Source organism: Oncorhynchus clarkii, chromosome 5 (assembly GCF_045791955.1).
Source record: "Oncorhynchus clarkii lewisi isolate Uvic-CL-2024 chromosome 5, UVic_Ocla_1.0, whole genome shotgun sequence".
NCBI lineage: Eukaryota > Metazoa > Chordata > Actinopteri > Salmoniformes > Salmonidae > Oncorhynchus > Oncorhynchus clarkii.
The window spans coordinates 11,792,783-11,816,605 of record NC_092151.1 but is presented as its reverse complement, the minus strand read 5'-3'; the positions used below and the strand labels follow the sequence as shown (position 1 = coordinate 11,816,605).

Genomic DNA, 23,823 nt, shown 5'->3' with positions numbered 1-23,823 from the left:
TTCTAGCCATGACCCAATTGCTTCAGAATAACCATCAAACAGATCAGGGCCCCTTTATACACAAAGCATCTCAAAGGAGGAGTGCCAATGTAGGTTCAAGATGACTGATTAAACATGTAATCCTATACGATACACTTCGAATATGGGCAAAGATTTTTAAGTTATACAATATTCCTGTCTAATGGAAATACAACAAAATCAATAGTTTATTTTTTCATTAAATGTGAAGGTTACAGAAAGTCAAACAACGCATGCATATGACCACAAATCTGATGGAGCAAATAAAAATCGGTCCGCTAAAACTTTAAATGTATGCATATGACCGACGCCCAAATGACTTAAGAAATATTGGCAAGGTAATCTGAGTTTCTGAAAAGGTATGTCTAGTACAGCATAAAAACGCATTTTTGCATTCAGATTCATAAATTAACATGAGTATACACAGTCATGCTAAATTCAAAATTGATAAATCTTCAATTGACATTTGTTAGAGTACAATCATGATCACAGACCCATTGGTTTGAGGAATAATGCCAAAACAGCCATCTAACTATTACTTGGCTGCTTGCTGAGTTTGTTAATACAGAAAATACTAACCCGACACATTAAGCTAATGCCAAGCTATTATATGGACATTAAACCTGTACCAGACATGGATCCAGCAATTAGTGGTTAATTTTTTTTAAAGGGGGCTCCTGGAAGAAAGTCTGACCAAGACAGCAGGCTCGAGTTAACCATTTCTGCATCAAAGCTGACGTGATACAATTAAATAAAATGAAAACAATTTTCCCACAGAGTCAACTGGTAGTATACAGCATTGTCTTGTAAAACAGTCTTGGCTGTAGAATATCGAGTCAAATATATGAAGAATATAGCAGACAGGAAATTCTTCTCAGTAACCAGGTTTCCATCCAACCATTCCATGCAGATAAATGACCAGATGCAAAAAAAGTTATGACAGGCCTTAAGGAAACAGCAAATGTGTCAGTAAAACGTCCCAATGTCGACAACAAAATAAGCTAGGCAAGGTGAGATATTTTGTCAGTGAAATTGTGATAATTGCGGTTGAAATGCTTTTATGAGCAAATATTTGTATAAAAAACATCATGTCGCAGTAAACTTGGGAGTCACACAATGTAGCCTACTACCAAGGAAATAAAACCATCTTTAGAGTTGAATGCTATGGAAACGCATGTTGTTGTTTTTTTTGTTCGATACAGGAAACACTACATCGTCACGCACAGCCTTTTATCCGCAGCAAGTCAGTTTGATGGAAACACGCCTGGTGGGAAAATTGCCACATTTTTTCTATGCTGACTTCAGAATATTCACGTGAAAATCTCAACTATTGGATGGAAACTTAGCTAATGGAACACTGACACCTTGTGGTGTAGTGTGTAATGTTCAGACAAACTTTGCCAATACCTGCAATTCCAAAAGCGGTCATCCATAAGTACACGAATGGAGGACCATTTCTGAAAGCTGCGTGCTTCTTTCAAATTGGAAAGCTTTATTCTTTATAGTTTCACATAAACATTAACTACATTCTGAAGTATGCAACAACCTGGCTGTCTAACTAGTATCTGAGCGAGAGAAAAAAACACTAATAAAATTACCTTCTATAAAAGAGGCCGTTAAAATGTTATATTTATCGAAAATCAGATGTAAAAACAAAACAAAGTCACAGCACCTCGAGGTACAGATTCATTCTGCAAGCTGCCTCTCCTGCACAGAGCTGTCCAAAGTAATACTCTACAAAAGAAACTACTGGGACTAGAAAACATTATTTGGTTCAGAAAAATGCAAGTAGTGATGGTTCATTTTAAGATTACACATAAAAAAATAATGTAGGGAAGAAAAAAAAACAGTTTTACAATCTTGAGATATGAGGAATTTCAAACTAAAAAGAGCAGAATAGAAATTCACACGGTTCTTATAATACACTAAAAAGATACAAAATAGTTCTGTGGTAGTTCGGTTGGCAGCTGAGACTGGTTGAGAGAGGGGGGTGTGAAGGGGTGGGGGTGTACTGGTAAGATCACATTATGGAGCAACCCCTCTTGCTGGCACGTGGGTCTCCCTGGAAAGCCACAAAACAACCACATTTCAGTCGAATATTTTGTTGAAAAAAGTTGGATGCCAATACCACAGTATATTCTCGGTCAGTCTAAAACAACTATCAAACATGGTGAATTTTGCAAGACAGTGTTGCGTGGGCTTTCTCCTTGCAGTTATTTATTTTCAGTCCATAATTACTCAATTCTAATCCAAAGAAATATTTAATTGCTGAAAATAGCTATGGTTATCCATAAAGTCCATTTACCTGCTGGTGGAAGAGATCTTCCTCAATGACCTCCACTCCCTCGTCATCCTCATCATCATCTTCCTCCATGGCTGTCTTGTACGAGGTGCTCCTCCTGGCCACCTCCTGGAAACAGGAAGAAACCAAGGTTGTGTTCATCAGGCACCGAACGGAAGAAAATTAACTGAAACGAGGGACTACAGGAACTTGTCCAGCAAGAAATATTTGATTCCGTAAATTTAAATAAAATAAAATAAATAAAAAATCTACAGTGCGCCCTATGGAACATCACCCTACGGAATGTAGGTGCGTTAGGCTCCATAACATTGGTTCCAGGGGACTAAGGAAAGCTGATTATAATACTGCTCTGACAGCAGCAGTAAAAGGTGGAACAGGGCACCACCTGCTGGTAAAAAAACAATTACAGCAGACTAGGGGTTGTTTATAGCCAGGGCCAAATACATAAATATCATATGGGGCCCACTTTAACCTCTTGAAGCTAGGGGGCACTATTTTTATGTTTGGAAAAATAATGTTCCCAAAGTAAACTGCCTATTTCTCAGGACCAGATGCTAGAATATGCATATAATTGACAGATTAGGATAGAAAACACAAAGGGAACATTTATTGTGTAACTGGGAGTCTCGTGAGTGAAAACATCCGAAGATCAAAGGTAAATGATTCATTTGATTGCTTTTCTGATTTTCGTGACCAAGCTACTTGATGCTAGGTGTACATAATGTTTTGTCGGGCGATCGATAAACTTAAACGCTTGGATTGCTTTCGCTGTAAAGCATAATTTCAAAATCTGAGACGACAGGTGGATTAACAAAATGGATAAACTGTGTTTTGCTATATTGATTATATGAATATAAATATTTGTAGTAATTTATTTTAATGTGGCGCTATGAAATTCAGCGGTTGTTGATGACAATTATCCCGGGATTGGTAGCGTCAAGAAGTTAAAGAGACAACGTAACAATATCTCAGCCCTCCATAAATCCTTTATAAGACTTGTATAAATGCTACATAAGGTGGATTAAAGGTTCTGTACCTCTCCCTGAGGGTTGAGCAGCAGCACCTGGACATCCTCCCCTGTGCCCCAGGACGCCTGGCTCTTCCACACCAAGTCTGTGGGGGGGTTGGAGGCCACACCCGCATTGGCCGCCCACACCTGGGACAGAGGTTTCAAGGTTATGGGAATGTGATGTAACTAAACAGGCTACAATTCTAAAATGGATATTCTCCATAGAGAGTGCTCTTTAGTCCAGGGCTAGGTTTAATCTATGTCCAGGAAATCTGCCCATACAAACATTATCAAATATCTGCTTGTTGTTCCTCCTCACCATTGATAAATCTAACTCTGCTCTACAGTGTTATACCACAGTGAAGAACATAATTAATATCTACTTTCCTGTGTATTAACTAGCAGAAAATGCAGTCTTACCGTGACTTTCTGGCCTGCCTTCAAGACATATTTGGGAGTAAACTTGTAGGTGGCAGAAACTTCTCCGATGGTCCTGGTCAGCTCATAGCCCACCATGGCCTGGTTCTGGGGAAGAGGACACAAGTAAAAACAAGTTCATTATAATAACTATATGTACCCTTTATTTACGGTACCACTCACATTAATCTCTTTTTCAAGGGAGCCCTGGCCACGAGTTTGATTAACTCTGTGTATAGTTTAAGTGATAATACCAGAGGCTGTGGTTTAAGCTGTAGTATTTGCAGTCATGGTTGGGGGAATTGCAGTGGAACAAAATTATGTTTGAGAAAATATAATTCGAAATAAAATTGAAAATGTATACTAGTTCTCTTAATTTTAAGGTTGTGAGATTAGATTTGGGGAGGGAGGAGGGGTCACCAGAAATGCTGGAGAAAGAAATGGGATCCCCGCAGCGAGTTGGAGTTGCTAGGCTCAGATGCAGTTGAGCACCTTGTCATGTCTGCACCACACATACTCAACACTATGGCTGTGTTCCAGACAGCGTTACAGACCATCTGCAAAGCAGTCATGCACCATCTCACACCTGGACAAGGGTTTCAAATGTCAGTGACAGCATTGATAGGATGTTGCAATCAGACGCACAAATGGTTTATAGACAATCTGGAACACAGCCTTCATTACTAAATAACAATTTGACTCGCCTAGTTAAAAAGTTACATTACCGGTGAAGTTCTGCTGTCAAACAAAAGCAAACATGTGTCTGAGCGCACACTAATGTTTGAGAACAAATGCAAACACATTCAAATGTATGCGAGAACATTAGATCGCTCAGTGCGCGTCCCGCTACCCTCACCTCATTGGCGGTGTTGTGCAGGCGGATGAACTTCCCGTCAGTGTCGAGCTCATCAATGCACACTGGGCCGGTGGTGGAGGCGGAGTGGGCGATGGAGACGGAGCTGCTGGCCTCCTGCTCTTCCACATCCACACGCTTTCTCTTTCCCCGGGCGGTACGCACGCTGCGAGAGCTGGACTGGGCACGGGAGACGGTGACACGGGACGACGGGCTGGGGGACAGCTTCAGTCTAGTGAAGGGAGAGAGAAAGATTGGGTATGAGAGATTCGTCAAATTAACACCATTATATTCTCGGTAACAGCTCGACGACAAGCTGGGAAGTTAACATTTCTCCTGCATGAAGAATCTACATCGATGTGTACATGTCCGGCCAGTTGGAACACTACCTACACAACTTTTAAACTCAACACCACATCAGCCTGGGACCTGACCTAGAACAGGAGAGAGGAGCCAAACATTGAAGCGCTCCACTCCAAAGAGAAGATGACACTGACTGTATCTGAATTATGTGTTAGTTTCACCCCCACCCTAAAGTGTGCTCACCCTAAAGTCAATTTTTACATCCGCATTCATACAGGATTTTGTGTGTGCATAAGTGTGACTGTTGCATGAGTCACTCTCCTCTCCTCCCTCCAGTAGTTTCCTGTAGGCATTGATCTCTGTATGCATCTCTCTTCACCCTCACCTCTCCTCCTCTCCCTCCAGTAGCTTCCTGTAGGCATTGATCTCCATGTCCAAGGCCAATTTGACATCCAGCAGCTGCTCGTACTCGTCCAGCTGCATCTGCATTTTGGCCCGGATCTCCGCGATCTCCCGCTCTTTCTCCCCCAGCATCCTGCGGCTGGTGTCCCTCTCCTGGGCCAGGGCTGACTCCAGCTCGTGGATCCGGTCCTGCCATCCACGGGTCTAGAGAGATATTTTACAGGTTAGGGTTGTGTTCAGTGGGACACACAAGGTAGACACATTATGTGTTCAGGTAGTACCTCATTTCACCTCAACATTGTTATTCCTGTGTAACATTACTCCTGTATCCTCCATATCATCGCTCACCCCTTTCTGCATTCTGGCTAGTTTAAGTATCAGGCTCTAGTCTAAATGTGTAGACCAAACCATCAACCTCTTTAAAAAGTAACTGGATAGCATCGTAACCATTGTCAGTAGATAGTAATAATGGTACAACCGTCACCTTAAATCATGTAAAAACACCTTTCCAATACATTTGATTAATGAGATCTCACCTCTTTCTGCATGCTGGCCAGCTGGGCGGCTAGGCTCTCCACACGCAGGCACGACTCCCGGAGCTCCTCACGGGCCATGCTGGCCGACGAGCTGTTCATCTCCGACGACAGGCGCACGTTCTCCAGCTGCCCCCGGGGTACACAGGAGGACAGAGCAGAGTTAAAATGGGTTGTGTGGGTACAAGCAATGTTAATTTCACACATACGGAAGGATGGATAGTGCAACGCCTCACAAAGAGGAAGTGAACGTCACAGAGAGGGCTTCCTGACCAGCCAGAGAGGAAGTGCAACACCAGAAATTGGTCTTTTTAGATTTGCTGTGTAACGCTGCGCTTGATGACGTGACTTTACTGGTATCAAAAAACTAGTAAGTTTGACACAGATTTACATGCAATGTTCCCAATAGGTCACCCCAGCATGGCGAGACCCACTGAAATGAGGTTAACTTTATGGTCAATACCACAGCAAGTCAGGAACAGAATCTCCTAAAAGCCTTGGTATATGACCAAACAATAAATGGGCCCTCCAGTCTGCATCAAGGATCTTGGATGTTGTGTTTTCTGTCTCACCTTGGCCACGTAAGTGTTCTCCATCTCATCCTTGTACAGTTTGACCTGCTCGTCGTGCTGCCCCCTCATCTCAGTCAGGGCCTGGGCCAGCTTGAACTCGTACTCCACAGCCCGGCCAGAGTCCACCTCCACCAGACGAGTCTCGTGTCTACTCCTTGTCTCCTTGATCTCCTACAACAGACGACGGGGGGGGGGGGGGGGGGGGGTTAGGGGTCATTGTAGTGACGTGTCTGCCCTGCTGTGGGTTCCTCCATTCCTCAGAAGGAGAGACCCTTTTTAAAGGAAGTACTAGCTATTCAGTATGGGAATTGGGACAGAAGAGCCCATACACTAAAAACAGTCTCAGATGAAGACATAAGACTTTAAAATGAGCTAGAGTTGCCTGAACGGTACCTAACAAACTCACCTTCATGAAAAGGAGAAGACAACACTTTTTAGATCTCAGCCTCTGCATCTCAGAGGAAGCAACAAGGAACAACCCAAAGGGAACCTGAATGGCGCAGCGCTCTAAGGCACCATCAGTGCTAGAGGCGTCACTACAGACCTAGGTTCGATCCCGGGCTGTATCACAACCGGCCGTGATCGGGAGTCCCATAGGACGGCGCACAATTGGCCCAGCGTCGTTCGGGTTAGGGGAGGGTTTGGCCGGGGTAGGCCGTCATTGTAAGTAAGAATTTGTTCTTAACTGACTTGCCTAGTTAAAATAAAGGAGCAGCCCAAGGAATGAGCCAACAAACACAGCCATGTTCAGGATCTCCAGGTCTTCCATTCTCTAACTTTTCACAATCATTATGGTTTGTAAAGTTTTTTTTGATTAGTGTTAAAATGTTGATTCTATAAAGAGCTTGTGTTCATCTTGATATTCTGGGGGAAAACTTCAATCAATTCATATCTTTATAGTAATAATGTATTACAATAACTTGACTAAAATTATAATAAAGGCCAACTTTGTCCAAGAAAGGACTGGTGCCCTGTTAATACTGTCAGTATAAACTGGGTGGACTGTCAGTATAAACTGGGTGGTTCGAACTCAATGCTGAAAGCAGTGGTATATCAGACCATATACCACTTGTATGACAATACATGTATTTGTACTGCTCGAATTACATTGTTAACCAGCTTGTAAATCAAACCTTTGCGGTTTGTGGTATATTTATTGCTTAAGTAAACCCTACAACTTGGTGCCTCCTCAAAAGGTTCAGTCAGTGTTGAACAAAGACAAAAAAACAAAAGATGGTTCACGGCAGAGCCATGAATTTAGAGAGTAGGGACATTGAGGTTTCTGCATTATGATGCAGTTAAATGACACTACAAGGTTCTATGGCAGCCAAGTTAGCTCCCCATTAACATGACATGGGGAATATAAAAATACAAAAAGATATGTAACGATGTCTATAATTAGAACCATACTCTAAAAGTTAGCCCAACTCTAAATACATGGCTCTGGTTCAAGGTAGTACACACACATTCTGGGAAAGGTGTATGACCATATGGCACTCTGGAGGGTCTGCTTAGCAATATAACGCTACAGGCATGTTGAGACTGACCACGTGTGTGGGGTGGCTTGTTTTACCATAACATTGTGCCGTACACAACATCGCATACTCAATTGTTGCGTCCAGAGGACACAGAGCCAAGTCTGATCAGAGTAATTGTTTGACATTGGACAAGTAAACCAAATCACATTTGGACAACTCAAATATATATTCTTCTTGTCCATCTATATATATATATATTTTTTTTTTACTTGTCTAGGACAAGTGTTGTCAAGCCCTGTATACTATACTTCTATACCTGATTCACATAAGATACACCACCGTTTGGGGGTCACTTGTTTTCCATGAAAACATAGATGTAATCAGTTGCAAAATTAATAGGAAAGTCAAGACTTTGACAAGGTTATAAATAATGATTTTTAATTGAAATAATTGTCCTTCAAACTTTTCTTTCGTCAAAGAATCCTCCATTTGCAGCAATTACAGCCTTGAAAACCTTTGGCATTCTAGTTGTCAATTTGTTGAGGTAATCTGAAGAGATTTCACCCCATGCTTCCTGAAGCACCTCCCACAAATTGGATTGGCTTGATGGGCACTTCTTACGTACCATACGGTGAAGCTGCTCCCACAACAGCTCAATAGGGTTGAGATGCGGTGACTGTGCTGGCCACTCCAATATAGACAGAATACAAGCTGACTGCTTCTTCCCTAAATAGTTCTTGCATAGTTTAGAGCTGTGCTTTGGGTCATTGTCCTGTTGTAGGAGGAAATTGGCTCCAATTAAGTGCCGTCCACAGGGTATGGCGTTGCAAAATGGAGTGATCGCCTTCCTTCAAGATCGCTTTTATCCTGTATAAATCTCCCACTTTACCACCACCAAAGCACCCCCATACCATCACATTGCCTCCACCATGTTTGCCAGACGGCGTCAAGCACTCCTCCAGCATCTTTTCTGCTTCTCACAAATGTTCTTTGTGATGTGAACACCTAAAACTTAGATTCATCTGTCCATAGACAATGTTGTAAATGACTATTATAGCTGGAAACAGCAGATTTTTAATGGAATATCTACATAGGCGTACCATCACTCCTGTGTTCCAATGGTACGTTGTGTTAGCTTATCCAAGTTTATGATTTTAAAAGACTAATTCCAATAGTGCTCTATCCAGCATCAGTTATTTTGCCCATCTTAATCTTGTATTTTGATTGGCCAGTCAAGTATGGCTTTTTCTTTGCAATTCTGCCTCGAAGGCCAGCACCCCGGATTCGCCTCTTCACTGTTGATGTTGAGACTGGTGTTTTGTGGGTACTATTTAATGAAGCTGCCAGTTGAAGACTTGTCTGTTTCTCAAACTATACCTCCCACTTTCTATTCTGGTTAGAAACGGTTTGCGCTGTTCTGTGAAGGGAGTAGTACACAGCGTTGTACCAGATCTTCACTTTCTTGGCAATTACTCGCATGGAATAGCCTTCATATCTCAGAACAAAAATTGACTGACGAGTTACAGAAGAAAGTTTTGTTTCTGACCATTTTGAGCCTGTAATCGAACCCACAAATGCTGATGCTCCAGATACTCAACTAGTCTAAGGCCAGTTTTATTGCTTCTTTAATCAGAACAGTTTTCAGCTGTGCTAACATAATTGCAAAAGGGTTTCCTAGTGATTAATTAGCCTTTTAAAATGATAAACTTGGATTAACTAACACACCATGCCATTGGATCACAGGAGTGATGGTTGCTGATAATGAGCCTCTGTACGCCGATGTGGATATTCCATTAAAAAAATTGACCGTTTCCAGCTATAATAGTAATTTACAACATTGTCTATGCTGTTTTTCTGATTAATTTCATGTTATTTTAAATGGACAATAAAAAATCTATGTGACACCAAACTTTTGAACGGTAGTGTATGTCACCTTTCCCCTTAGTTACCCTGGTTAAGCAGTCTTCATACTGAAAACTGTCCACGACATCAACCTGCTGTTGTGTATACTGTGAGATTTGCATTTGCTGCACCCAACATTCCCACTAAAAGACAGCTGTGCTATAACTAAATGAATGAATGTGAACATGTGTATAGCTATAACTAATGGAGGTGTTGGACAATTCTCTGACCTCCTCGAACATGTTCTTGCGGAACTCGAGCTCCTCAGACAGGCTCTGGTAACGGTTCTCCAGGTCGATGCGAAGCAGAGTCTCCTCTCCCAGCTGCTTCTTGGCAAAGATCAGGCCAGAATCCAACTGTAGGAGAAGAACAAGAGGGTTACGTGAATGAGTTCTAATCTACTGGATGTTTTGAAGTTGTTGTGGACTATGAAAAGACAATGGAGTTAAATTGTCAAAATGTTGCAGATCGTAAATGGCAAAGAAGATCTCCAATTGCGCAAAGTAAAAATCAGATATACTGAATAAGGCTTAGGAAAGAACAAGACTGGGTACGTGTGTGTGCAAGAGCTATAATAGGATGGGCTCATGGCTGGAATAAAACTTGGTTTCTATATGTTCGATGTGTTTGACTACATTCCATAATTCCATTCCAGCCATTACACTGAGCCCATCCTCCTATAACCTCTTTTAACATAATGTAATTAAGATGGAGGAGAGTTAGATTGCCACCTTCTGGTTAGTGATGCAAAATCTCCTCAGATAAGGTCTCCATCCAAATGTAAGTTTCACTCAAGCAACAATTGAACAAATTGTATAAAGATGATTGCATTTAAGCATGGCAATTTCAGTGCAGCTAGTCATCAATAGGCTGACCAACAGCTGCCATGACAAATCACAATCTTGACGATAGGAAAAAAAGTTAAACAACGTAAACAGTAACTTATCTTTGTCTGATTGATCCATACTGCCATCACTTTGAGGAAAGCCTGTTACAAATTAAAAGTATCGTTATCATCATCGTTTGATCGTTTACCTCCTGGACAGTTCCCTGCAGGTCAGCCAGGCTGGCTTCCAGGGCCCTCTTCTCTGACAGTGTGGTGGCCAACACCGCTTCCTTCGAGTTCAGCTGGGTCTCCATGTCCCTGAGCCGGGCCAGGGCGCCAGCCGCATCAGACTCCTTCTTGGCAAAGCTGCAGGCAGAAGTGGAGGCATAGCAGCATTGAGTACGGCCCAGCCACGGAGGTAGTGTGTGTGTTTTAAAACGCCAAGAGGGGATTTCAATGACTGAAGTCCCCATTGTCATATAGTCATAAAGGTGCCTTTGAGTAAAAACACGTGAAACATATCAGCAACGTTGCATACCATAGCCTTGCAGGGGTGGTTAGTTAGGATGGCGAGTTATGATGTCATCAGATCACCATTTCTCTTGGTATTCAAATACCAAAACACGAGGCCTGTTGTCTTCAATTGAAATAGCATAAACAGTGGGGTTGCAAAAGTCCATTGGATCTAAGGATTGCTCACTGGCCATAAACCATAAAGTCACAGTAAATTGGACATTTGGGTGAACTAACCGTTTAAACTAGCCTGGTTAAAGCCAACCATGGTAATAATGAGCGTAGATTTTAGTTGTGTTTACCCAGGCTACATATAAACAGTCAAACGTAAACAGCATCTCATAACGTATTGCATAAACTATCCTGTGATTTCACTGAAAGAAAATCTGCTATTTCTCATGCCATAATTCAAGTGCAACAGGCCATATTTGGTTTGAGATTAATATCAAACTCCACATTCAATCTGGAGTTCCTGTGCACACAACTGACTGCTCTGAGTAGCAGAAAGGGAAACAGGATGAGGTTATTCTATTGGCTATTTGTTGAGGCTCATATCTAGACCGCTAAGTATAAAGGCTCCAGATGAGACCGACATAGCAGTCCTCCTCTGGGGTGTGCTCTCCATATACAATAATGCGGAGTTCACGCGGTGTACTGACTGGGGTTGAATGGTGGGAACCCGGTTACCGAGATTTACCGCCCAAAACCACTCCCCTTTCCTGGGATAAATAACTGAGAAACCGGTAAATTAAATTATAAGAAATGATTTCTATGAACAGCATGGCGTGAAATGGAACTGTTAAATGATACGTGAGATCTAAATTTGGCTTCTCCACGGCCTCTGCATGGTGAATCATCAATGCTCAGGGTTTGACTGACTTGTTGGAAAGGTGACATCCTATGACGGTGACACGTTGAAAGTCACGGAGCACTTCAGTACGGGCCATTCTACTGCCAATGTCAATGGAGATTGCATGGCTGTGCGCTCGATTTTATACACCTGACAGCAACAAGTGTGGCTGAAATAGCCGAAGCCACACATTTGAAGGTTTGTCCACATACTTTATGTAGTGTACTTTAATAATTCTTTTGAAAGACAGTTCCGGTTTTTGGCGGGAAATACCGGGTTACCCGAGTTGGGGCTCCCGAGTGGCACAGTGGTCTAAGGCAGTGCATTGCAGTGCTAGAGCCGTCACTACAGACACCCTGGTTCGAATCCAGGTTGTATCACAACTGGCCATGATTGAGAGTCCCATAGGGCGGCACACAATTGGCCTAGCGTCGTCTGGGTTTGTAAAAAATAATTCATTCTTAACCGACTTGCCTAGTTAAATAAAACCCAAATAAAAATGTAATAAAACGCGGGAGAAAAGTGAGTTACTCAGGACAGAAGATTTGTAAAATAACAGGAAAATATTTAACCCTAGTACTGACTAGGATCATAGGATGATTCAAAACATGCAGTAAATACGTGTCTAAAGGTCAATGTAAATGGTGCTTCTGGAACAGTAGAGAGTTCAAGGGGAAAAGGGGTGTGGAGTTATTTCACCAGTAGCCACTGAGGATTTTACAAACATCACATGACGTAGGCGTAACGCTTTGCGGATGCCAGGTGTGTTTGAAATTAAGATTTTTTTTTAAAGGGAGGCGTGGTGTGTATACGTCAGTGGGAGGGAAGCATTCCTGCCGAGCGCAGGCATTTCCTGTCTCACACTCGACTTGGGGGCATGAGGTATGCGTAGGTAGAGCACACTGTGTGGAATAAAGGGGGAATGTCTGGTATTTCACACACAGCTGAATGCAGGGGGGGAAATGTCTTAGCCTGTGTCGGATTTCATGTTACAGAAGAATTCTCTAGGTAGACGAAATGCATTACAGAAGAACAAAGCTGCTTCTTTCAGACAAAGACCAACAATAACATGTTACTACGTAGTGACAGGCTTACTTTATTCTGTAGTTAATGAGTGCTTGCTTCATTGTTTTTCCCAGTACCTGCGCTAGGGCGTGATTTTCTATCTTGCTTTACAAAAATAAAAAAACACACAAGAAAAAAGTTAGTTCCTAGCCACCGTGGTTCCAAATCTGCATTGATTGCCGTTTGGGGTTTTAGACTGGGTTTCTGTATAGCACTTTGACATCTGCTGATGTAACAAGGGCTTTATAAATACAATTGATTGAATTTGAATAAGGAAACCAGTCCCTTGAAATAATTCCATTCTGCCCTAATTTATGGATATGCATCTGTTGATCACAGATTCAAAGAAAGTAGGTGCGTGGATCAGAAAACCAGTCGGTATCTGGTGTGACCATTTGCCTCATGCAGCGCAACATCTTTGCATAGAGTTGATCAGGCTGTTGATTGCAGCCTGTGTAATGTTGTCCCACTCCTATTCAATGGTTGTGCGAATTCTGTATATTGGCGGGACCTGGAACACGCTGTCGTACACATTGATACAGAGCATCCCAAGGGGTGGCATGTCTGGTGAGTATACAGGCCATGGAAGAACTGGGTCATTTTCAGCTTCCAAGAATTGTGTACAGATCCTTGCAACATGGGGCAGAGCATTACACTGAAACATGAGGTGATGGCGGTGAATGAATAGCACGACAATGGGCCTCAGGATCTCGTCACGGTATCCCTGTACATTCAAATTGCTATCGATAAAACACAATTGTGTTTGTGGTCCACAGTTTCTGCCTGTCCATACCATAACCCCACCATAGGGCACTCTGTTCACAACATTGACATGAGCAAACCGCTCGACCACACAATGCCAACTGCCCTGTGCAGTTGAAACTGCGATTTATCCACGACGTGCATGATTCTCCAGCACGCCAGTGGCCATCAAAGGTCAACATTTTCCCACTGAAGTCAGTTACAACGCTGAACTGCAGTCAGGTCAAGACAACGAGCTTCCCTGAGACAGTTTGTGAAGAAATTCTTTGGTTGTGCAAATCCAGTTGTGTCAGCCGTCCGGGTGGATGGTCTCAGACGATCCCGCAGGTGAAGAAGCCGGATGTGGAGGTCCTGGGCAGGTGTGGTTACACGTGGTCTGCGGTTATGAAGCAGGTTGGACGCTCTGACGTCATCATTAGCTAAACATAGCTTAATTTCTACCTTGTTTGCCATGGCATTAGCTAGCAAGCTAACCAAGCAAACCAGATGAAAAATTCCTGTTAGCTCACGTTAGCTAGCATGTTTAAATTGATTTGTTAGCCAACATAAATTGCATTTGAGGGCTGACTTCTCATAAGTTTGTGTAGTGCAAAAATTAAGGAAGGATCCAACTATGGTGGTAATTTGTGTCATGTCTGACTACTGCAGTATGGCTTGTCCATGTGGTAGCCAACAGCAACAAGCTCAGACAAGCTATATAAACGTTGTGTCAGCATCCAGCAGTGATCAGCTTGGTGGTTGCATAGTAATGGTGTCAGACCTAATTCTAAATCGAGTTGGCACCAGTCGTGAAACTGGGCTGCACTGGCCCAGGTTTCCCTTGACCCAGCTCGAATTTGGCCCTAATTTTAAGTGCCAGTGGAAACAGGGCTTTATTGTCCTCAGCACAAGGTGCACCTGTGTAATGATCATGCCATTTATATCAGTGTTAATATGCCACACCTGTCAGGTGGATGGATTATCTTGGCAAAAGGATAAATGCTCACAAACAGGGATTTAAACAAATTTGTAAACACAATTTGAGAGAAATAAGCTTATTCTGCTTTCGGAAACATTTCTGGTCTCTTATTTCAGCGTATGAAACCAACACTTTACATGTATTGATATTTTTGTTCAGTATTCCACCGACATAACCCAACAAATGCAACACATTGAAAAGTACACAAGGTGGCCAAGCACTACTGTTTTAAATGTAAGCAAAGTAGCTGCTAGCTTGGTTGGCAGAGCTGGACAAAAGGCTACTTTCTGTAGGAAATGGGCTGAACAACTGGTTCAATGAGGGGGACCGAACACAGACATCTTGCAGCTGCCATGTCACTCTTTGCTGAGGGTTGAAAAGCCATTTTATATCCAAGATGTCCTGCCACCACAGCACACAACCTCCAACCCACCCATGCACTGAAACTACCTAGAGTACTGGAGAGAAGAATTCATTAGAGTAGCAAAACTTCCGACAGGCCTGGTTTCAGAACTGGTCAAATATGACTAGTATCAGAGGACTTTCATGCATGCATTGACTGAGCTGAACAGAAATGTCTCCATTAACATTCCATATTACGACATGAGTACAGTACCAAAACAATATTGCAGTTAACTGTGGTATTTTGGACACAGTAATGACAGAATAACTGCAGTGTGCTATAGTTGAACTGCAGTTACACTGCAAAATTAATGCAGTAAAAAAATATATTTAGACAGTACTTTCTGCATACTGCAATCTTTTAAGGGTAGTCCAAAAGTTTAGTAAAACACTATTTCGAGCAAGGTTAACTTTCAACTAGCCTAGCTTGATTTCCCCAAGATGTGGACTATTTGATAGAAGTTTGTCAACTTAACATAAAATGAGAGGGGTAGGTCAAGCCCACACTCAGGTTATCTAGAGAGTACTGGGCTGGAAAGAGACCGTTGGAGACTGGAGTCAATGGCACACATGCTGCAGCAGGATTACTGGCAAATAATGGGCATCTGTTGTTCAATGTAATCTTCCAACAGGTGTAGAGTCTGCTTGATGCTTCCGTCAATCAAAATGGCTTCCAACAACACTTCCTAGTTCAATTAAAAGATGTCACATGTTTGTCACCATACTTTGCCAAGAGGGAGAAACAAAATGATTATCATAGGCTGTAGAAAAATGTAGTACATTTCCAAGTTGTGTGAAAGGAGGACTTCTGGAATGTTCTCTTTGCGAATCACAAGTAGAAATGCATTTCTTAAATTGCTATGTCCCAAAGTCTTGAGGGCAAATATGCATAGCTGTGCAAAGCCACTAGGCAGATGTTCTGAGGAACCAGTAAACCATGTGTTTGCACACACTTCAGTGCAACTGCCTGCTACTTCATCTTCAGCGATAACGCATTAAAATCTTCATAGTGGAACGAGTAATGTTCTAACGTTAGTCTAGACTACAAAATGACAACATATGGCCACCATCCTTTTTATGGAGCACAGGTGTTAAAGCTAGAGGTCGACCGATTATGATTTTTCAACGCCGATACCGATTATTGGAGGACCAAAAAAGCAGATACATTTTTATTTTATTTGTAATAATGACAATTACAACAATACTGAATGAACACTTATTTTAACTTAATATAATACATCAATAAAATTAATTTAGCCTCAAATAAATAATGAAACATGTTCAATTTGGTTTAAATAATGTAAAAACAAAGTGTTGGAGAAGAAAGTAAAAGTGCCATGTAAGAAAGCTAACGTTTCAGTTCCTTGTTCAGAACATGAGAACATATGAAAGCTGGTGGTTCCTTTTAACATGAGTCTTCAATATTCCCAGGTAAGAAGTTTTAGGTTGTACTTATTATAGGAATTATAGGACTATTTCTCTCTATACCATTTGTATTTCATTAACCTTTGACTATTGGCTGTTCTTATAGGCACTTTAGTACTGCCAGTGTAACAGTATAGCTTCCGTCCCTCTCCTCACTCCTCCCTGGGCTCGAACCAGGAACACAACGACAGCAGCCACCCTCGAAGCCGCGTTACCCATGCAGAGCAAGGGAAACAACCACTCCAAGGCTGAGAGCGAGTGACGTTTGAAACGCTATTAGCGCGCGCTAACTAGCTAGCCATTTCACTTCAATTACACCAGCCTCATTTCGGGAGTTGATAGGCTTGAAGTCATAAACAGCGTGATGCTTAACGCACAGCGAAGAGCTGCTGGCAAAACGCACAAAGTGCTGTTTGAATGAATGTTTACGCGCCTGCTTCTGCCTACCACCGCTCAGTCAGATACTTAGATACTTGTATGCTCAGTCAGATTATATGCAACACAGGACACGCTAGATAATATCTAGTAATATCATCAACCATGTGTAGTTAACTAGTGATTATGATTGATTGTTTTTATAAGATAAGTGTAATTCTAGCTAGCAACTTACCTTGGCTTACTGCATTCGCGTAACAGTCTTCTTGTGGAGTGCAACAAGAGAGAGGCAAGTCGTTATAGCGTTGGACTAGTTAACTGTAAGGCTGCAAGATTGGATCCCCCGAGCTGACAAGGTGAAAATCTGTCATTCTGCCCCTGAATGACGCAGTTAACCCACCGTTCCTAGGCTGTCATTAAAAATAAAAATGTGTTCTTAACTGACTTGCCTAGTTAAATAAATATATAATATATATATTAAAAATAAATCAAATCGGCCAAATCGGTGCTCAAAAATACTGATTTCCGATTGTTAAGAAATCTTGAAAATCGGCCCTAATTAATCGGCCATTCCGATTAACCGGTCAACCTCCAATACAAACTGAACAAATTCCACAGACATGTGACTAACAGAAAGGGAATAATGGGTCCCGAACAAAGGGGGGTTCAAAATCAAAAAAGTAAGTCAGTATCTGGTGTGGCCACCAGCTGCATTAAGTGCTGCAGTGCATCTCCTCCTCATAGACTACCAGATTTGCCCGTTCTTGCTGTGAGATGTTACCCCAATCTTCCACCAACGCACCTGCAGATCCCAGACATTTCTGGGGGGAATGGATGGCCCTAGCCCTCACCCTCCGTTCCAACAGTTCCCAGATGTGCTCAATGGGATTGAGATCCAGGCTCTTCGCTGTCCATGGCAGAACTCTGACATTCCTGACTTGCAGGAAATCATGCACAGAACGAGCAGTATGGCTGGCGGCATTGCCATGGAGGGTCACGTCAGGATGAGCATGCAGGAAGGGTACCACATGAGGGAGGAGGTCGTCTTCCCTGTAACGCACAGCGTTGAGATTTCCTGCAATGACAAGCTCAGTCCAATGATGCTGTGACACACCGCCCCAGACCATGACAGACTCTCCACCTCCAAATCAACCCTGCTCAAGAGTACAGGCCTTGGTGTTACGCTCATTCATTTGACGATAAACGCAAATCCGACCATCACCCCAAGTGAGACAAAACAGCGACTCATCAGCAAAGAGCACTTTTTTGCCAGTCCTATCCGGTCCAGCGACGGTGGGATTGTGCCCATAGGCGACGTTGTTGCCGGTGATGTCCTGCCTTACAACAGGCCTACAAGCTCTCAGCCCAGCCTCTCTCAGCCTATTGCAGACAGTCTGAGCACTGATGGAGGGATTGTGCGTTCCTGGTGTAACTCTGGCAGTTGTTGTTGCCATCCTGTACCTGTCCCGCAGGTGTGATCTTCGACTGTACCAATCCTGTGCAGGATGTAATCTTCGGATGTACCGATCCTGTGTTGTTACACGTGGTCTGCCACTGCGAGGACGATCAGCTGTCCATCCTGTCTCCATGTAGTGCTGTCTTAGGCGTCTCACAGAACGGACATTGCCCTGGCCACATCTGCAGTCCTCATGCCTCCTTGCAGCATGCCTAAGGCACGTTCACGCAGATGAGCAGGGATCCTGGGCATCTTTCTTTTGGTGTTTTTCAGAGTCAGTAGAAAGGCCTCTTTAGTGTCCTCCGTTTTCATAACTGTGGCCTTAATTGCCTACCATCTATGAGCTGTTAGTGTCTTAACAACCGTTTCACAGGTGCATGTTCATTAATTGTTTATGGTTCATTGAACAAGCATGGGAAACAGTGTTTAAACCCTTCACAATGAAGATCTGTCAAGTAATTTGGATTTTTACAAATTATCTTTGAAAGACAGGGTCCTAAATAAGGGACGTTTCTTTTTTTGCTGATTTTAAATGCATGTGTGGTGCAGGTACAATATAAGCATTACGTTCTAAACTGGAACATGGTCCATAAAATGAAACTAGAGACCCTTGAATATTGATATTGTTCATATTTTTCATATGGACCACGTGCAATATGCATCCTTAGAGATAACTACATTACCATGTGTACTGTAAATGCATGTTGTCAACAGTAGACTGCTGATCAGGAAGTACCGTGTGTTAACACTCCCCAATAGAAATCTATATGGAATAGTAGTATGTGTGTGAACTTTATTGCTGTTCAAATGACCTCTTATAGGCTAACAAAACCTGCCACGTGACTGTATAATCACATGATCAGGAATAGTACACAAAGCTTAATTACTTCTGAATATTCAAATAGCCCATCTGGTCAGTCTTCCAAACTGACCCCAGTCTAGTTCTGCCCAGAAAAACAAGCCTTTTTTATCTGGCAATAGAGTATGCAAATGAGCAAATAATTGGATAAAGCATTAGTAGAGGAAATAAGAGGCAAGACATGTCAGGAATTGGTTTGCGGATTATAGACCCCTTTCCAGTTGACACACTGACGTCACGCAGATATGCGCGCGAACTCTCGATGGCAGTAAGATAACCGTCGCCATCTGTTTCCATTTAACATAGCCTAGATTTACAATTGTATTACTTCTAAAAATTACTTTTTGCGATTCTCATACGATTACGATGTTTTGATTCTTGCTTCAGTCACTAAGATTATATTTGGTTGTGATCTTTGCAAAGTAACTATTTTGGATGCAGCATTTGTTAGCTAGAATGCTAACGCTCATTTATATAGTCTGTAGCAAAAGTTAGACAAAGAGCTATTTTACTGGTTGAAGTGTTTTTTTAAAGTATAATAATTTGCGATTACAAAACATTAAGCAGTACAGCATTAAAATCCAAAAGTAGCGTGAAATGCACTCATAAACAACATGTAAAGAGAGGCTAATTTTGCTGGTGTTTTAAGAACTCCTCCTTGATCTGCCGCCCTCATGCGACAATGTTTGCAAACACAGAAAGGGTCTACTGTGAACTCAGATGGACGAAATAAGCATTTTCACTATACTTTCAATTGATATGAATGTACTGGTTGTTTTTATTCTTAGACAAACTCAAGGATTGTAAATGTGTGGATATTATCCAAATGAGTCAAGCCCTCTAATATACTAACTGTAACCAGCTGGTAGAAATTTGTGGTACTAATTTTAAAGTCACATGTACATGCTACTTTGTTAGCCCTAAACACCAAAACAAGTCCGTGGCAATCAAGCGTAAACAGTCATTCAGGCTTGTCAAGTGACTTCTACCTGCCTCTCGTACCATTGACTTACAGCATTTACATGCAGACAGAGGGTGGGGATAAGGATAGTGGACAGTTCATGTGGTATTGTAGTAAATTCCTACAACATTCATCATAATCATTGGTTAATTTCATTCCCCTCTTCCTTCGATGACTATGAATAATTGTTGTGGGAATGACTACTTCTGAATCCTCTCCCAGACTCAAATAGCTCTGGGCCATCTACACCTCAGGAGAACCACAAAATTCCCTGCATTTTTTACAGCTTACAACTTTATAGGCAGGAAGTTAGTAGAGAGAAAAGTAGAAAGTGAAGTGACCAAGCCCAAAAGCATTTACAGCACCAAGGGCTCAAATGTCAAGTGAGATAAGGGCTTGTAAGTAAGCATTTCCTTGTAAGGTCTACTACACCTGTTGTAGTCGGCACATGTGACAAAATTTGATTTGAAAAGTCATGATTTTGGAGTTACAGTCCACTTTAGTAGGATACTATAGAAATTCTGTCGTATAAGAGTTTATATTGTATCATGTTACTTTTTGAAAGAAAACAAATGACAATGAGTTTGTATACACTCAAGTTGTATTTTGACTGGGCAGTGGTCGCTTGGAATGGCTCAGATTTCAAGATTGAGACAATGACGCTATGAGATCCATTCAACCGTTAGGATGGGGGAGGGGCGCCTACCTTAATTCCTATCAAAAAGGTGTGGCACTTGGAAAAGACAGAGTAACACCCATGCTTGAATTTATACGGAAATAAAAACTGACTCAATAGAAAAACAAAAACGAATAAAAGTTACTGTTTGTATACATTAGTGTTCTACTAAAACCAGTTATAAAAGGGAACAAACCAACTGTGTTTTCAACGTAGGCTACTTGTTCACATTCTCTTGGGTAGACCATTCGTGAACAGTAAATAAATTGGATACATTTGAAACAACTTTACCGAGATTATCGGTCTGATGTTGCAACCACTTGGCTCCAATGTTGCAATTCACCGTTTTAAGTGTTCAAATGTGCAACACTTCGGCGACAAATCGGCGAATTTTCACATAGGTCTAATTTCAACAAATGTTCTCGTAAATAAAATAAAAGTTACTTACTTCTGCAATAACTGCTCATGGTCGGATTTGATCTTTCCCAATTCAATCTGCAACCTCGCGCGTTCTTTGGCGGTGTCATCGAGAGATCTTCTAGCGTCAGCGAGCTCGGTTTCATACAGTGATTTCAAACCAGTAAGCTCCCGGGTTCTTACATCTTCCTTCTCAGAAATCTGCAGGTGAAGAACGCTGTTCTCGGACTCTAGACTCCGGACTTTGTCGATATAAATGGCTAGACGGTCGTTCAAATTGCAGAGGTCCTCTTTCTCCTGCAACCTGGATATCCTCGTGGGGCTCAATGGAGTGCTACCGGCGGCGGAGCGGGTGCTTATTCTTTGGCCGGCCGGAGTTGAAGTTGCGGTTGCCATTATGAAGCAAAAATGCTGAATCAAATAGAGAAATATACATTCAATTAAATACGGTTTAAAAACGACAAAATATATATTTTAAACGGTGGGAAAATTATGACCACGGCAGACTAAATTTGGCAAAGCTGTAGGACATGAAATACAGGTCGCTTATCCGCTAACCTAAGCAACAACAAAAAAGGTTACAAAATACATCAATTTACAACAGAAGGAAGTAAACCAAAAGTAGCTCACGTAAGGCAATATAAAACAGGCAGGCGGTGGAATGGGGTTAGAAATATAAGAAAGCCGCAAAGCTCATGCAAGTATCTTACTTTGTCTCAACCAAAAGAAAGCAGGCTTGACGAATATGGCCGCTCATGAATATGTAAAACTAACGTGACCTCAACCAACCAATGGTAACATGCAACGCAATATGTCCTTTCAACTTTAGCATTCGAGACAAAATTCAAAATAGATGGAATGCGTTTTCATGCTGCGCATCGTGTACTCCCTAGGCGGACGGTTGCCTCCCACAATGTATCCAATGTTGCGCCAAAATAACCACTAAAACAACCACACATGGTCAGTATGAGAAACCTCTGTATTTTATGCAACATATATGTATATATATTTATGCGTGTGTTTCTTATATATATATATATATATATATGGTCTAATATTTAATTTTTATGGGTTTACTTTGCGTTTAATTAGATATCCATATTATTAAATATTTAATTTGTAGTCCATTGTGACACTTTTAGTGTAGGCTACATGACACACACAAAATGTATGTTTGATGATGACCATTTAAGCTATAACCTCTTGCCTCATATGAAAGATTTGAAATATTTAATTAACAGAGTTGGTAAGCTCAGTGTAGTGTTGTAAACTGTGAAGGCATGTAGGCCTATGTAAAAGTATATAAGCCCCCCATCACACCTGTCACTAGGCTACCACAAGAGCTCCTGCCAGATGGTCAACTTTACAGCACCGACAGACAACAACAAGCAGTGGAGGCTGCTGAGGGAGGACAGCTCATAATAATGGCTGTAAAGGAGCGTATGGAATGACAGTATTTGATACAATTCGAATAATTCCGCACCAGCCATTACCACAAGCCTGCCCTCCCCAATTAAGGTGCCACCAACTCCTGTGACAACAAGGCTTAACAGGGCATGTGATAAATAACATACTAGTCAAGAGATCTTTTCTCTGGGTTTCCAAGATATTACACAGAAGTTTATAGGCTTGTCATTGCTCTCAAGTAGCCTAATCAAAGTAGTAACTTTGACATTGGTGTTATTTTAAATATGCCAGTGAGTGAATAGATCATTCATACAATCCACAAAACATCACAATATTGAAAAAAATCTATAAATCTATTGATCTGTGTCTAATATGGGGTAGTACAGAACATGTACTGTAGGTGTAGTACTGTACAGTTGTGGGACACATTGACACTTTATTTTGTCAACAGTCAACCCTGTTCACTGCCTCAGGCTTGTATTTCCTGGCACGTCTGCTGTCTGTCTACTGTACAGTACAATATGGTAATGAATCAATACATGCATCTCACAGTATATGACCTTTCTACAGAAGCTGCCTGTATTTTGGGGGGTTTGTTAAAGTTGCATGGTGTTTATTTCTTATTATCATAATTGTAACTTTCTTTTCATTTTATTCTTTCTGCTTGTATTTATATTTTGATGTATTTTCTGTAATTTATGTTATTCAGGTCTCATCTGTAAAAGACACATTGGTCTCAGTATGACTCCCTGATAAAATAAGGTTACATTTTTAAAAATTAAGATTACAATTATGACATAACATTCGATAACAAACAAAAGCTTGATTACAAAATAAAATTAAAAGATAAATGTATGAACAAATATATTTGATGATGATAGCATTTTATAAAGCAAATCCTGACAGGCCTCTAAAAGGTTTTGGTCAGAGGGGCCAAGATGGACTTTGCAGACACCCTCTTTTGACTGAAACCAGTTGGAGGTGTGAGCACATTATTTGACACGATGTAATGCAACTTACTTTCCTTTTACAGGCTGACCTTCACCTCTCCTTGTGATGCCTATCTCTCCTAAACAGATTCA

General features: G+C 41.6%; 1 protein-coding gene across 4 annotated transcripts; it reads right to left on the bottom strand.

The window, feature by feature from the left end:
* Positions 1 to 153: 153 nt before the first annotated feature.
* On the bottom strand, positions 154 to 22,099 carry LOC139408345 (lamin B1). Of its 4 annotated transcripts, none has more exons than XR_011634277.1 (13): positions 22,045 to 22,099; positions 21,366 to 21,745; positions 10,825 to 10,981; positions 10,020 to 10,145; positions 6,410 to 6,580; positions 5,841 to 5,966; positions 5,288 to 5,508; positions 4,603 to 4,831; positions 3,750 to 3,854; positions 3,357 to 3,476; positions 2,324 to 2,428; positions 1,182 to 2,080; positions 154 to 1,141 (listed from the first exon to the last, which is right to left on the bottom strand). XR_011634277.1 is itself a non-coding variant. In XM_071152107.1 (12 exons), the coding sequence occupies exons 2-12, from the start codon at positions 21,728 to 21,730 to the stop codon at positions 2,039 to 2,041; spliced, it is 1,767 nt and encodes a 588-aa protein (XP_071008208.1). In that variant the 5' UTR covers positions 21,731 to 21,745; positions 22,045 to 22,097; the 3' UTR covers positions 154 to 2,038. The 4 variants fall into 4 exon arrangements, 2 of the variants coding, with proteins under 2 accessions (XP_071008208.1, XP_071008207.1); XR_011634278.1 differs by having other exon boundaries at positions 21,965 to 22,061; XM_071152107.1 differs by having other exon boundaries at positions 154 to 2,080; positions 22,045 to 22,097.
* Between the last annotated feature and the right edge of the window lie 1,724 nt (positions 22,100 to 23,823).